The 15,930-nt window shown below is 48.4% G+C and overlaps 1 protein-coding gene across 1 annotated transcript in view; it reads right to left on the reverse strand.

Annotated features, from left to right (window-relative positions):
• SPATA21 (spermatogenesis associated 21) overlaps window positions 1-15,503 on the reverse strand; it is a 35,239-nt gene extending 19,736 nt beyond the window's left edge. Inside the window, exons 1-8 of the mRNA XM_063105710.1 lie at window positions 15,375-15,503; window positions 13,111-13,259; window positions 11,097-11,316; window positions 8,459-8,587; window positions 7,495-7,587; window positions 1,833-1,865; window positions 1,084-1,547; window positions 533-618 (exon numbers count right to left, since the gene is read on the reverse strand). Of these exons, the coding sequence (XP_062961780.1) occupies window positions 533-618; window positions 1,084-1,547; window positions 1,833-1,865; window positions 7,495-7,587; window positions 8,459-8,587; window positions 11,097-11,316; window positions 13,111-13,259; window positions 15,375-15,503 (1,303 nt within the window). The remainder of the gene's footprint in view (window positions 1-532; window positions 619-1,083; window positions 1,548-1,832; window positions 1,866-7,494; window positions 7,588-8,458; window positions 8,588-11,096; window positions 11,317-13,110; window positions 13,260-15,374) is intronic.
• Between the last annotated feature and the right edge of the window lie 427 nt (window positions 15,504-15,930).

A 15,930-nucleotide genomic window follows, 5' to 3' on the forward strand; every position in this document is an offset into this window, starting at 1 on the left:
GCCCAGCCCCAAGGACAATAAAAGGACACAGCGGCTCACCAGGTGGGGTGTTCACAACTTTTAAACTTTTTGGTGGGGGTGGGATGCTGTGGGAAGTGGGGACCTGTCCAGGGCTGGTGGCCTATTAAATGGTGAGGGACTGTCTAGGACAGGCTGGGATGCGTTCCATCCAGGCTGCCTCTAAAGATGACCCATATAGTGGGCTTGGGTTGGCGGGGGGACAGAAATGCCTCCAAAACCTAAAGCACTTTGCAGGGTTTATGTCCCCCTCTCAGAGAGGCAGCTCTGGAAGAGCTGGACCCTGAGCCCAGGGACTCAGCATGAGTGCTTGCCCCCCGCTCTGTGGCCTTTTGAGCTTGGGTCAGTCTCCTTCCCTATGCTGTCCCCCTAGGCCAAGGACAGATAACCCCCACTGGGTCCACTACACAGGGCTGTGGATCTGTAACAGTGTGATCTGTAAAGCACCCCACTCCACCCGAGCCTGTGAATCCCAAAGGACCACAGGTTCTGCCTGGCGAGGGGCTGCCCTCACCTTCTTCTTGCTTCAGGGTGAGGGGCTCCTCGGACCTCTCCTCCCAGCTCTGATACAACTTGAGGCTGCGCTCTTCTGGCTCCCGCCTGCAGAGAACAGAACCAGGCCCAGGGCAACATCCAGATGCCCACCCTGGCTTGAGGCAGCCACCAATAGGTGGGGGAGGGGCTGGGGAGAACTTTGCCAGAGGAGGACATGGGAACGGCCCTGGGGGAGTCTTTGGGGGGCGTCGGGGGAGAGGCCAAGAGTGACAGGAAAAGGGAAATCCAGAAGAGGAATGAGGCGAGGGAAAGGGGGGACTGAGGGAGAAGAGACCGCTTCGGGGGGAATTAGAGAAAAGGCATCAGCTATGGAAAAGGAGACAGGGAGAGATGTGGGGGAGACAGAAATGAGGAGAGATGGAGAGAGGGGGACACACGGGAGGGAACCAGCAGGTGCAGTGACAGGGACCAGAGTCTGCAAGAGAGAGATGCCAGGGACCTGCATCTGGGACAAGGCTGTGATCTTGGGGGGCTTTTTAGGGGGATGGGGGAGTGGGCAGTGGCTCCTACCAGGCCTTGGTGTAACCCAAGCTCCTCTCATTGTTCTGGTGCAAGATTTCAGTCCTTCTCCAGCCCAGGCCCGGGACAGGGGCTGGCAGGACTGGGCCTGACACTGAGGCCAAGACCGAGGCTCCCACAGGGGCAGGGACTGGCCCAGGGGCTGTTGGCCGGGCCCATGATGGGGCTGTGGCAGGGGCCGAGATGGGGGCTTGAGGCAGGGTCAGAGGCAGGCTTGGGGCTGGGTTGCCAGCAAGGGCTGAGGTGAGCACAGGGGTCAGGGTCCTTGGGGACTTCCGGGCTGGCAGGGCCCGGGCCTTTGAGGCCCTCCGATGGGTGGCTTCCTCCTCCTCCACCTCCAGCAAGCACTTCATGAAGCCCTGCTGGGGGTTCCTGAGGTTCTGGGCCCCTGCAGCCATCACGAGCTCCTGAGGCTGCTTCTGCGCACAGCCCAGCTCCCTCCTCTCTCCAATGTCCTTCACCTGGGGACAGGGATGAGATTCAGGAGGCCTCCAGCTGGTCAGACTACCCCACAAGGCTTCTCCCTACCACCCACTCGCGGGGTCCTTTCATTTCCTCCCCCCTCCCCCAACTTTTTTTTATTGTGATAAAATACACATAACATGAAATTTACCATCTTAACTATTTAAGTGTACAGTTCAGTGGTATTAAATACATTCATAAGGTGCAACCATCACCATTAGCCCTCTCCATAACTCTTTTCATCTTGCAAAATTGAGATTACACACCCATTAAATAACCATTTCTTTCTTTTTTGGGGGGGGGGGGGGCAGCTGGCCAGTATGAAACCTTTGACCTTGGTGTTCCCAGCACCATGCTCTGTGGAGTGAGCTAACTGGCCAGCTATCCCCGTTTAATAATAACTCCTTATTCTTTCCTTCTCCCAGCCCCTGGTAACCACCATTCTACTTTATCTTTCTGTGAATTTGACTCCCTAGTATTTGTCTTTTTATGTATGACTGGCTTATTTCACTTAACGTACTGTCCTCAAAGTCTGTCCACGTTGTAGCACGTGTCAGAATTCCCTTCCTTTTTAAGGCTGGATAATATTCCATTGTATGGATGTACCACATCCTGGTCATCCATTTATCCCTCGATGGACACGTGGGTTGCTTCTGTATATCAGCCATTGTGAATAATGCTGCTATGAACATGTGTGTACAAATATCTCTTCAAGACCCTGCTTTCAATTCTTTGGGGTATACAACCTGAAATGGAATTGCTGGATTACTTGGTAATTCTATTTTTAGTTGTTTGAGGAACTGCGGAACTGTTTTCCCAGTGGCTGTATCACTTTCCATTCCTACCAACAGCACCCGAGGGCTCCAATTTCTCCACATCTTCTCCCACACTTGCTATTTTCTTTTTCTTTTTTTCTTTTTCTTGTTGGTAGTAGCCACCCTCACTGGTGTGAGCCTAGAGTCCTTTGTGATTCCTCTTTTTCCAACCCACCTCTCCACCATGCAGCTCATTAGCAAATCCTGTTGGCAGCACCTCCCAAATCCCTACTCACTTCCTACCACCTTGGCTGCGACCACCCTGGACCAAGTCATACCACCCTCTCTCGTTCAGGGTGCTGCCAGCCTCCGCCCTTGGCCCGCACCACATTCATCATCCACCCAGCTGCTGCATCAGTGTTTCCAGCCCACATCAGCTCATCCCACACTCTTGCCTAGAACTCTTCAATGGCTTAGCTTAGACCTTTATTCCAGAACCCTCACCCTGGCCTGCAAGACTCTGCAAGACCTGCCCCCACCATGCCTCTGACCTCACCTCCCAACCCCTCCTGCCCTCACTGCCTTCTCCTACTCTGTCCTTCCTGCTGGGCTTGGTCTTGACGACCTCGTTTCCACCAGAGCCTTTATGCACCTGCTGCCTCTGCCCAGAACGCTCCCATCCCGTATCTGTGCAGGCTCACTCTTTTTTGCCATTCAGATCTTAACTCAAACGTCACCCCCTCGACTGCTGAGTAATCCATCAGTGTCCTTCAACCACCTCCAAATCTTTCCCCCTTCTCCACTTGGTTTGCTCCAAAGCATTGTTATTTACAGTGAACCTGTACTAATGTGTTTACGTGTTAATGGTCTCTCTCCCCTAACCAGATCATAAGCTCCATTCACCATTAAGTCCCCAGTGTCACAGCTGTGTTTGGTGTGTCGTCCTCAATAAATTTGTGTAACTAAACACTAATTATTTCACTTTTTTCAAAAACATCTGAAGAGCCAGGTAGTAGGAACAAAGCACTTAGTGAAGGGTGAGTGCTCAGCCAACGGTAGTGTTCAAAAGAAGTATAGTTGGGTATTCTGCGGCTGATGGAGTTTGGATGTGTTGTCCCCTCCAAAACTCATGTGGAAATTTGGTCCCCAATGTGGCAGTGTTGGAAACTGATTGAGTCATGGGGGTGGATCCCTCATGAATGGATTAATGCTCTCCCTGGGGAAGGGTGGGGGTCCTGAGTGAGTTCTCGCTCGATTAGCTCCTACAAGAGCTGGTTGTTTAACAGACCCTGGCACCTCCTCTCTCTCTCTCTCTCTCTTGCTTCCTATTGCCATGTGATCTGCTTGTACCCGCCGCTCTCTGCCATGAGTAGAAGCAGCCTGAGGCCCATGCCAGATGCACCTGTCCCAGAATCATAAGCCAAATAAACCTCTTTTCCTTATAAATTACCCAGTCTCGGGTATTTCTATTATAGCAACACAAAACAGACTGATACAGTGGCCCAGAAGGGAGCCCCAAATTTCCCCCTTCCAAAGACTTCTCTGATCATTTTCCTGAATTAAGGCCACGTGTTCAATTTCTGTCAGGCTTCAGACAAACAAACAAACATCAAAAACAGCTCTGGGGCTCCCACTCCACTGTGATGGCGGGGGACCCACATGATGGCCACGAGTCTGGTCTCACTGTCATCGCCTTTCCCATGGCCCTCAGGCAGTGCTCCCAAAGTCCTGGGCCTCTGCCCTGTCTCAGATACAGACTCTGAGCCCCAGAGCAGGGAGGGGTCTGTCTCAGACCCTTCACCATCATTCCAGGATCCAGCACCAACCTTTGCTCCCAGCAGGTGCTCAGCCTGTGGCTGAACAACGATGCGAAGCCCCTGGCATCTTTCCCTCCAGCTTCTCAGTCCCTCACACATCCGGAATACTCTCTCTGCCTTCCCTGGGCCCCTTCCACCTGGCACCGAGTGTCCTGCACATGCTGCTGGACTGACCTCTGTGCAGCTCTGCTGTCATTGCCCTGCCACCCCTGAGCCTGCAGTGGCTCCCTATGACCTTCAGACCCATCCCTCCACCCACCTGTGCAACACATACTCACAGGCACATAGATGCTGGGGTGCATAACTCCCCACCCTCAGGATGCTCACAGTCTAGTATTTATTCTCAGGCCCAGCCTGTGCAAAGTGTTAAGAGGGACATGGAAGTGCCAGATCCAAACACCTCATTCCAGTGCTGTGCAGGACAGCTCTCCAGGTGGCCTTGGACCAGCCAGTTCTCCCCACTTTCTCACTTGTAGGTCTCAAAAACAATTGCAGAACATGCTGGGAATGCAATATCCTGAGATAGGGAGGGACTGGCCAGAACTGCCTGGGCTCTGTTCCAATCCCCCCTTAGAAATAAGATATCCTTCAACAGTGTAGCCCAGCAAATCATGTTTCCCCAGGGTATAAAACCCAGGCTGGGCTGCTTTCTGGAGTCCCTTGGGGGACTGGCTTGCAATGAATCCTAGGTGTCTGTTGTTCCTGCTACCTATCTATAAGTAATAAGCCCTCTTCAATTAACTTGTGTGTGGGTGTTCTGCCTCACCGGACTCAGACAAATTGGGAACCATTGCACAGTGAACCTTCTTCACATACTGGAGGCTCCCTATCATGACCCAGCCTAGCTTTCTAGCTGCCCTGTCCATTATATCCAGTATTCTTGTCCCACGAGACCCAACTTTCCATTGTCACCCCTGGCTCCATGTTCATTCCTATCTCTGTGCCTTTATGCTGGGCCTGCTGCCTGGGTGTACTTTCTACTCCCTGGCTCTGTCCATATTCCATTCCCCCTGTGTGGCCTAATGTCAGACCTCCCTCTCCAGAAAGGCTGCCTGATGACACCAAGCTCTGTCCCTGAATGCCTGCAGCATTTCTTGTCCAAGACCTCTCCTCTCTGCTAGTCCCGCCAGCTCAGACACAATCCTCAGGAGCAGCTGCAGGCTCCTGCTTTCCTTGTCCTTTCCCTCCAAGCACAGGGCCCAGCATGCCATAGACACGCCATACACACTTGTGGAACCAAATTGTGCCCTCTCCTCTCCCACCACCACAGTGTCCAGCCCGAGCTGTGCATGCATGGTAGGGAGGGGAAGGAGGAGGAAATGCACACACCAGGAATATTTCTTGTTTCTCCTCTGACTTCCCATCAGTCCAGAGAGGTACCTGGTATTATTCCCATCCATTCATTTATTCAACGAAGTCATATTGAGCATCTACCAGGTGCTGGGCATTGTTTTAGGCACAGACCATAAAGTAGTGAATTAAACTGAGTGGCTTCCCTCATGGAGCTTATGTTCTGGATAATAAATAGGTTGACAAATTAATAAGATAATGTAAGATAGAGAAGGTACCACAAAGACGATAAAAGAGGGTAATGTGATAAATAAGTAGAGTGGCTGTGGCTGACAGGCTACTTGAGGTTGGGTGGCCAGGGCAGGCCTTGCTGAGAAAAATGACATTTTAAGTTGAAAGCTGGATGACTACACAGAGTCAGCCACGATAATGTCAGGGAGAATTTCAGGCATAGGGTATAGCATGTGCAAAGGCCCTGAGGTGGGAATGAGCCGAGGATATTCAAGAGATGGAAATCAGACCAGAGTGGCTAGACATAGGGTCTTATGAGTCTTGGTGAAGATTTTGGATCTTATTCTAAGAGGATGAGGCATGGACCAGAGTGATGAGAGAGGGGGTAGAGAGAAGGGATGGATTCAGGATTTATTTTGTAGGTAGTGCTAGGAAGAGCTTTCTGATGCACTGGGTGCAAAGGGATTGTGGAGGGGAAGAGAGGAATCAGAAAAAGAGGAAGGATTTTGAGCTGGTTGGCATGAGCCCCTGAGTGAAAGGTAGTGTCACTTGCTGGGATGAGGACGATTAGGAAGGAGCAGGTTTGAGGTGGGAAATCAAATGTTCTGCTCTGGTCATGTTCAGTTTGAGAAGTAAATTGGCCACTCCAGTGGAATCCAATTAGGCAACTGGATATATGAGCCTGGAATTTAAAGGCAAGATCTGGCTTGGAGATATGGATTTGGGACTCATCGGAGGGTCTGAATGAGGTCACCAGGGAGAGAGTGGAGATGAGAGATCAGAGGGTGCAGCCCTGAGGGTGGAGAACATGAGAAGGAACCAGGGAGAGGGAGCCAGGGGTGGAGCTGTCCTGGAGCCTGGGGAAGACAAGATGAGAAGGTTGGAGGCAGCCTCTGGGTCGTACACTGTTTGGAGGTGGGCTTGGTGAGCCCAGAGCTATTCCATTTGATTTAGCAAGATGAAGATTGTTGAGACCTTGATACAAAGTCTACTAATAGGATGGGTTGAGGAAGGACATGAAAGTGGAGTGGGTGAGGGTGGACAGCTCTTGAGCCATTGAGCGGAGAACGGAGGACGGAATTAGAGGGGAGTGTGGGCCAAGAGAGGTGCTGGAGTGTGGCTTTTAATATTGTAGCGACTAACCTATGTCTGCGTGCTGACGGAAACGGTGCTGTACAAATGGGGAGATTGGTTATGTGGGGGAGGGAGGAGAGGATGGGATCGAATGAATAAGTGGGAGGACCAGCAGTTGATGGGGACAGGGACCCATCTTCACAGCTCCGGTTGTAACAAAGCAAAGGAAGGAAGAGTGGTGGGTTTGGGGGTGGCTCTCCTCATCTGATGCTTCTTGTCTTTTGGTGACACATGAGGCAAGACATCAGCATGGGGGGATGCTGTTGTGAAAGGACGGCCTGGAGTGGAGGGGGAGTGTGGCATGGCCAGGGGACAGCTGAGGATTGCCAGGAGCATCTGCCATGAGTGGTCGTTCCTGGAAAGCAGAGCCATCAATAGGACAGGGTCTTCTATAGCCATGCCGGGCAGCTCAGAGGCAGGTGCAGGGTATGTAGCTGGTCGGGTTTAGCCAGCATTGGGGGTTATGTCAGTGAATACAGCAGAAAGAGACTGGTGTTGGCAGTGGTGTGATGGTGATGACTGCATATTTGCTTCAGTCGTCATCCCAATATGAGATTTTTTATTGAGGTCTCAATAATCTCCATTTTGCTAAATCAAATGTAAAAGCTCTACCAAGGTCAAGGGTTCAGATCCCTGTACTGGCCAGCTGGGGGAAAATATGTACAAGTTCTGTCCATGCAGAGTCCACCACGAAACAGGAGAAGTGGCAGAGCTGGCAGAGGTGGGGATGGCTGAGGGGGCCTTGGGGAAGCCTCCAGATGTTCAGGGAAGCTTTGGATTTTGTGGCTGTGGCTGAGGGCAAATGGCTGGAAGAAACCCATGCTGATAGGGAACAAGCCACAGCCTGGGATGAACCCAAGGGCTTCAGAGTGTAATAGCATCCCTGCCATCCACCGCAAACACACACACACATACACAATGCACAAGTGCAATCATACACACACACACACATGCACATACGTGTTCACACCCTCGCACATAGGCACACCCTCACACCTTCCCATTTGACTCCAAATACATCCATTCCCACTCCTGCCCCCTTTCTCCTCCTGACTTCCCCCTCACCCCCCCACACCCTACCCCTCTCACCACTATAGCCCTACTTAGTGGTGGAGGAGAAGGCCCTGGTGCTGCTGGCTCCTAAATGGGGGAGAAGCCCCCAGGTGGAGGAGGGGCTCAATGCAAGGCTTGTCCCTTGCACCCACCTCTCAGCCCCCAGAACATTCAATTCCACCACCCCAGCCTCATCTCCTTGGCCTTCTCATCTCAGAGGGGCTCCTCATTGCCTTATATCCTCATCTGTACAAGTCCATGAACCAAAGATTTCTGGTATTAGAGCTACCATACAGATGGGAAAATTGAGGCCTAGAGGGGCATGACTTGCCCAAGGTCCTGCACCAGGTCAGGAGCAGTCAGGACTAGAATTCACCTCAGCGGTAGCTTAGCAGGAAAGCACCCTTGCTGGGGACAGGCAGCGGGCAAGGAACAGCGTTGGAGGATGACTTACTCTTCTTTGGGTGTTCTAGGTCCTGGTGTGGATGGCAGGAAGGGATTGGCTGACTTTCCTTCTGGAGTCACCACAGGCATCAGGAACATTACTTCCTGAGAGCTGTCCTCATGTCCCCCTGGGCCAGGCTTTGGCAGAGCCCCTTGTGGCCTGAGGTATAGCAGGCCCACCTCCTTGGGGGGCTCATTGCCCAGTGGCTGTCCATAGCTGTCCAAAGTACAACAAAGCTCTGTTGGCTGCACCATGTCTGGCCCATTTGCTGCCTGGTGACCTGGGATGAACTGATACTGCAGGCCCTGCTGAGGACAAGGACACCAAGGGTGGGGAGCCCCATCTTGGTTCCCAGGTGAACTTCCGCACTCACCTGGAGACCAGTTATCACACTTACGATGGTTGAGGCACTGCAGGAATTATCTCACTGGGCTTTCCCAGCACCCCAGAAGGAAACTCAGGAATTCCCCTGTTTTGAGGGATGAGGAAATTGAGGCCCAGCGAAGACATGGCCTACCCAAAGTCTCATCTATGCTTCCCTGTGGTGGTGGAGAGGGAGCCTATAAAAGCAAGAAGATTCCCTTCAAATGGGATTTCCCAGGGGATGTTTCAAAGAACAAAAATCCTTCCCGGTGCTCCTTAATAAAGGGGGTTTTTACACTAACTGATTTCAGGACTTATTATAAAGCTACTGTAATCAAGACAGTGTGGTATTGGAATAAGGATAGATAAATAGATCAAAGAAACAAAAGAGAATCTAGAAATAGAGCCATACATGTGGTCAATTGATTTTCGACAAAGGCGCAAATTGAATGAAAAGCAGTCTTCAACAAATGGTGCTGAAATGATTGGATAACCACTTGCAAAGAAAAATGATCTCGATCCAAAACTCATACCGTATATAAAAATGAACTCAAGGTGGGTTATAAACCTAAATGCTAAACCTAAAACTATAAAACTTATTGAAGGAAACATAGGAGAACATCCTGTGTGACCTGGGGTTAAGCAAAAATTTCTAAGATATAACATGAAAAGTTTGATCCACAAAAGAAAAAATTGATAAATTGGACTCCATCAAAATTAAGAACTTCAATTCTTTGAACATTACTAGTAAAAGAACGGAAAAGACAGGTCACAGATTGGGAGAAAACACAAATCATATATATGATAAAGGACTTGTATTCAGAATAGATAAGAACTCTCAAAACTCAATAATAAGAAAGCACACAACCCAATTTTTCTTAAGGGAAGAAAGTGAAAAGACAATCCACAGAATGGAAGACAAAAATTTGTTAATTATATATCTGATAAGAGTCTAGTATTCAGGATATAAAAAGAACTCTTACAACTCAATGATAAATGACTAACGCAATTAAAATAATGGGCAAAGTATTTGAATAGACATTTCTGCAAAGAAGATATACAAACGGCCTATAGACACATGAGAAGGTGTTTGACATCATTACTGATTAGAGAATTGCAAATTAAGATCACACCTACTGGAATGCTTGAAATTAAAAAGACTGACCATACCAAGTTTTTTTTTTTTTTTTTTTTTTTTTTTTTTTAAAAGATGACCGGTAAGGGGATCTTAACCCTTGACTTGGTGTTGTCAGCACCATGCTCACCCAGTGAGCAACCGGCCATCCCTATATGGGATCCGAACCCGTGGCCTTGGTGTTATCAGCACCACACTCTCCCGAGTGAGCCACTGGCCGGCCCAGACCATACCAAGTTTTGAGAGGATCTGGAGCAACTGGATTTCTCAGACATTGCTGGTGGGGATGTAATGTAGTACAACCACTTTGGAGAAAAATTTGGCAGTTTCTTGGCAAGTTAAATACATAACATATGATTCATTCCACTCCTAGGTATTTTTCCAAGAGAAATGAAAGCATATGTCCATATGGACTGAATGTTCGTAGAAGTCTTATCTGTAATAGTCAAAAACTGGGGACAACCCAAATGCCCATTAATAGGTGGATAGATAAAGAAATTGTGGTATATCTATACAATGGAATACTGCTCAGCAACAAAAAGAATAAAGTATTGATACACACAATAACATAGATGAATCTCAAAATAATCATGCTGAGTGAAAGAAGCCAGACAAGAAGAATATATACGGTACAATTCGTTGTATGTAAAATTCCAGGGAATACAAACAAATCTCGAGTGACAGTCAGTGGTTGCCTGGGGATGAGAGATGAGCAGGAGGAGGGAAGACAAAGGGCACAAGGAAACTGTTGGGGGGTGATGGGCATGTTTGTTTTCTTGATTGTGGTAATGGTTTCATGTATAGTGTACCTATGTCAAAATGTTAAATTATACACGTGAAGTATGTGCAAGTGTATATCAATTATGCCTCACTGAAGCTGTTTTAAAAAGCCCTAAATCTTAAAAATAAATGAAGTTTTTGTAGTTAAATAAGTTTGGAAAAGGTAACATACTCTAACCATGTCTTGCAAGGTGCCACAAGGCTCAGCAGCTAACAAACAGCTTCTAGGATATCCTAGCATACAGAAACGGTGTTTCTGCTTTGTTAAATCCAAAATGTCCCAATACTATCTTATACAGCACCCTCATCTCCTCCCGTCCCCAGCAACTATTGACATACTGTGGGGCCACTCTGGAAACAAGACTTAATTGTGGTGCAGGCTCTGGGACCCACACAGACTTGGTGCTCGGTATCTCCAGGGCATGGAAGGGAGCAAATAAAAGTGCACTGGAATGGGAAGTGTGGGGAGAGGGGGCTCCTTTGCCTGCCCTGTGGGCCAATCATATCCATACCCTCTGCTCAGGTCTCCTGGGGGTTACCTGACAGCTCTCCAAGGGCTGACTCTCCGCAGTCCCTGAGTTCCGCTGCCTCCCCTGCTGGTCCTCGGTCTCTCTCCCCAAGCCTGGCTGCTGCAGCCCTTCAGCTGCTGCTAGAACCCTGGAAGGCAGCAACCCCAGCTCACTCTGTGGCTTGGCCTGATCCTGGCCTGCTTGTAGCTCCCCAGGCCCTTCTTGAGGGGCCCAAGATAGCTGCTTCTTCCTGGAGAAAACAGGCAAAGGGACACTCAGCTTCCAGACTGGAGCATTGATTTCTAGTCTCATGTTTCTTTGTAGTTCCCAGAGCCCCTGCACAGGACACACCGTAGGTGCATACTTAATGCCTGGGAGCATGAATGAAGGACTGACACGAATTTCCCCAAATCATAGACACTTTGATTTGATGACAATGTTCAGAGGAATGAGGATTTAATTTTTTAGTATTATTGTTTTTCAGAAAAATAAATAAATAAGCAGAAAAATCAGAGCGAGAACAGGTCATAAACCTAGAGATGACAGCTCTGGATTTGCACCTGTGTCTTTCTGATCTCACTTTAATATTCTGGAATATTTCCTCCAGGTTTCTTCCTATGTGTATACATGCATATTTTTAATGAAAATGTATTTATTTAACTGCCATTTTCAAATAATTGCATAATTTTCATACAATTTTGTAAGTGACTTTTTTCAATTAACATTCTAGCCTTAATGTTTCCCATGCTACAAATCCTTCACAAACATACTTTAAAAAATAATAATAATAAAATAAAATAAAAAGATGACCGGTAAGGGGATCTTTAAACCTTGACTTGGTGTTGTCAGCACCACGGTCTCCCAAGTGAGCTAACTGGCCATCCCTGTATAGGGATCCGAACCCATGGCCTTGGTGTTATCAGCACCACACTCTCCCAAGTGAGCCAAGGGCTGGTCCTACAAACATGCTTTTAAATGAAAGTATAAAATTCCATATATTACAGATAACCATCATTAACCATTGCTCTATTGTGTGGCCACTTGAGGGATTTCCAATGTTTTAGATTTAAAATAATGTGACAGTAAAAATCTTGGTGCATAGGGCCGGCCCGTGGCTCACTTGGGAGAGTGCGGTGCTGATAACACCAGGGCCCCGGGTTTGGATCCCATATACGGATGGCCGGTTCGCTCACTGGCTGAGCGTGGTGCTGACAACACCAAGTCAAGGGTTAAGATCCCCTTACCGGTCATCTTTAAAAAAAAAAAAAAAAAAAAAAAAAAAAAAAAATCTTGGTGCATAAAACTTTGCCTAAACTACCAATTGTTTCCTTACAGCATATTTCTAGATGGATGAAGGTAAAGACAACTTTAAGGTGATTTAAACAAATTGCCAAGTTAATGAAACAGATACCTTGAAACGGTTTACATTTCCACCAGCAAGGTATGCGGTACTTGTCTCGGGGGCTCAAACCTGGCTTTAGTTGATTACCCTAACTTTTGATGTAAAAAGCTTATTTAGGAGTTTGGGGTTATAATCAAATCTAAATGAGATGCCTGATAGCCTTTACTTTTCCTGTTTCCCAAGTCTTTCACTTTGCCTCTCTCTATCTCTCTCCATATTTTCTCTTTTCAAAGGAATACATTCTCGCTGTAGAAAAGTTTAAACATATATGCAATATTTAGAAAATAATAACAAAATCATGTAAATCTTTGTGTGTTTCTCAGCCTTTTTTGGGTTCATTTTTCTATTAATTCGGTGAATAAGTGTTTATTGAGCATCTACTACATGTCAGGCACAGGACCAGGCATGAGGGATTTGAGGCTGAACAAGACATATAAAAGAAGTCTGTGGTCTAGTGGGGAAGTTCAGACAAAAGGTTAACACAAATAATTACTTAGCGCAATTTGTGCTATGAAAGAGAATTACAGGATGCTGGAGATGGGTGGATGTGCCTTAGTGTGGGACTTCTCAATTCTCTCTCCCCCAGGTGGGTTACAGGAGATTCTCTCCTGGATCTGTTCTCTGAGAAGGTCCCCAGCTCACCCTGGTCTTGCTGGAGGTCTCTGCTCCTGAGTCTTGAGCTCTGGAAGCCCTTCCTCAGATGCCTCTCTGTGTCCGGGCCTCTTCTCCAGCCCTCCGGAAGCTGAGGGCTGTTTCCCACTACCCATTTCTGAAGGATCTGGAAACATGACCTAGAACAGAAGATGCCCATGGCGCTGGCTTAAGGGCTGGCCTTGAGTACCCAGTCTGGAGTGATTCTCCCCACTCTTCCCTGGGCATCCTCCTGGCCTCAGGGACAGTGAGATCCTGTGCCTCACTGTGGAAGGCATGTAGAGAGGTGAGGATGAGCCAAGAGGCGGGGAAAGAGAGGATGGGGTGCAGGGCCTGGCCCAGCTGGAGGCTGTCACTCAGCACTAAAGGCTTTGGCAAAACCTGGACTTCAGATTAGTATCTGAGCCAAGGCGATCTCGCCAAGGACAGCTTGAGAAGAGCACCCTGGGGGACTTCAAGACCTTCACAGGGTCCAAGAGAGGTCTTCTATAATTTTTACTACTTCAGAGCTCTGGCTCTGGAACTGGTTGTTGTTTATTTTATTTTATTTTATTTTTAAGGGGGATCCGAACACTTGACCTTGGTGTTATCAGCACCACACTCTACCAAGTGAGCTAACTGGTCAGCCCCTGGAACTGGGTTTTGATCACCATCTTGGTCTATCACTTTCCAATCAGGTAACCTTGAGCCAGTGACCTAGACCCAGCTCCAAGACTCACCTGAGTCCAAATGACCTGAATCAATTAATTAATTGATAATAATTGTTATAGTAAGGGATCTGGTGCGAGCTAATGTTCACAGGCACCTACCATGAGGCAGGGCCTGTGCCAGGTGTCTTCCAAGATTTAATCCAGTTACTCCTCACATGACACACAAGAAAACAAATAAGGCTCAAAGGGGTACAATGACATGCCCAAGGTCATACAGTTGGTTAGGTGGAGGGACTGGGACCCCATGACTATGCCTGTTGAAAAAATGAATGGGTGAGAGAAGGAAGCCCTGAATGTTTGCCCCAGCCTCCTCCTAAGGCTCCTCCCCTCCAGGCCCTCTGCCTGCACCAGGGGAAGCCACTATTTATAACAGAGACTACCAAGAGAGGGAGATAATTCATCCAAGAGAATGCTGATTTTTTTGTGGTGACAGTTTTGGCACTGGGGAAACTGGATGGGACGAGGAGTCATCTCTGTGCTCTTCAGTTCATGCTACTTTGCACTTTCAAAAAGAAGCATATTTGATGGAAAGAGGCTGAGAGATGTGAAAGAAGCTTAGGATGCAGCATGGGGGCTGGGGAGGGGCATGGATGGAAACTGTGAGAAGCCGTCAGGGAAATGAAAGTCACAAGGGGAGCTGGAGGCTTCAAGAGGGGCCGGAGGCCATGGAAAGCATCTAGTAGAGTAAGTGGGCAATTCTTGGTTTGCTCACCAGCATCTCTTCCTGTTACAGAAGCCAGCATTCTTTTTGTGGGAAACTTCCCTTCTACATTCTACCCTTGGAGTCGACTATCACATCTGTCTCCATTGTACCAAGAGATCCCAGCCACTCACTACTGCCCTGGTGACTGGTTCAGGGATAAGCATGTGACCACAGTCTGGGCTAATGACAATGATACCAGAGACTTACTTCAACCATTGTAAAGAGGCTCCCTTCCTCTTGGGGATGCTAAGCCAGAGGATGTAAGATGGGAACATGTAAGCCTAGAGTGGTCAGGGCAATCCTTGCCATCTTGCAGGGAAAGTCTGCCTGAGAATGAATCCAACACAGAGGAAGGCAGAGCCAAGAGAGACTCATTTAGCACCTGGATACAGCCATACCTGAAGTCCACACATGGATTTGATTTGTCAGGTACCCAAGCTGATGTACTCTCATTCCTGCTTATTCCAGTTTGAATTGGATTTTGTGTCACTTGTAACCGAGGATCTTAATTATACTGGTTGGGGCCTGGCCAGTTAGCTCAGTTGGTTAGAGCACAGTGTTATAATACCAAGGTCAAGGGTTTGGATCCCTGTACTAGACAGCCATATAGATAGATAGATAGATAGATAGATAGATAGATAGATAGATAGATAGATAGATAGATAGATAGATAGACAGACAGGTAGATAGATAGATAGATAGGTAGATTAGATAGATAGATTAGATAGATAGGATAGATAGATAGATAGATAGATGAAGCAGTTGGGGGGGAAACCTGGGTGGGGGAAGGGAATGGGGCCAGCTGGGATGGAGGAGTCAGAACATGAGGGGCAGATCCCTACCTGGCTGACTCCCGATATGGTGGGCTCCACACCAGCCCTCTTCCTGGTGGTCCTCAGGCCAGGACTTGGCTGGGCTTCTAGAGCCGTAGTACTACCCTCCATGGACATCTGGGCGTTTCTGTTGTCCATCATGCCGGGGTCAGCTTGGGTACCAAGTGAGGGGCATCAGCTGCTGTGCTCCCACAGGAGAAATCCATCCAACGGCCCACCAAGCCCACTACTGAACTGCTGCTTCAGCAGCCCACGTGGAGCCTGCAATGTAGAGAGCCTGGCTCAGGGGAAGGGCAGGGCCAGGCCTGGCAAGGAGGGGCATGCAGCAAAACAGAGAGCTACCCACATGCAATCTACTCTCCTATTTTTCCTAATTGTCACAATGACCCTGAGGAAAAGCAGGCTCTGCAAGGCAAAGAGACTTGCTTAAGGTCCATCACCTAGTTCCATCACAGAGCAGGATTTGAACCACAGACTGTGGGGTCTCCAAACCCACACTTTCCCCTACAGTAGCATTTCCTAAGGGGTGTTCTTTGGAATGTTGGCTCCTTGAAATGCTACATGA

This window comes from Cynocephalus volans, chromosome 8 (genome assembly GCF_027409185.1).
Source record: "Cynocephalus volans isolate mCynVol1 chromosome 8, mCynVol1.pri, whole genome shotgun sequence".
In the NCBI taxonomy this organism is placed as follows: Eukaryota; Metazoa; Chordata; class Mammalia; order Dermoptera; family Cynocephalidae; genus Cynocephalus; species Cynocephalus volans.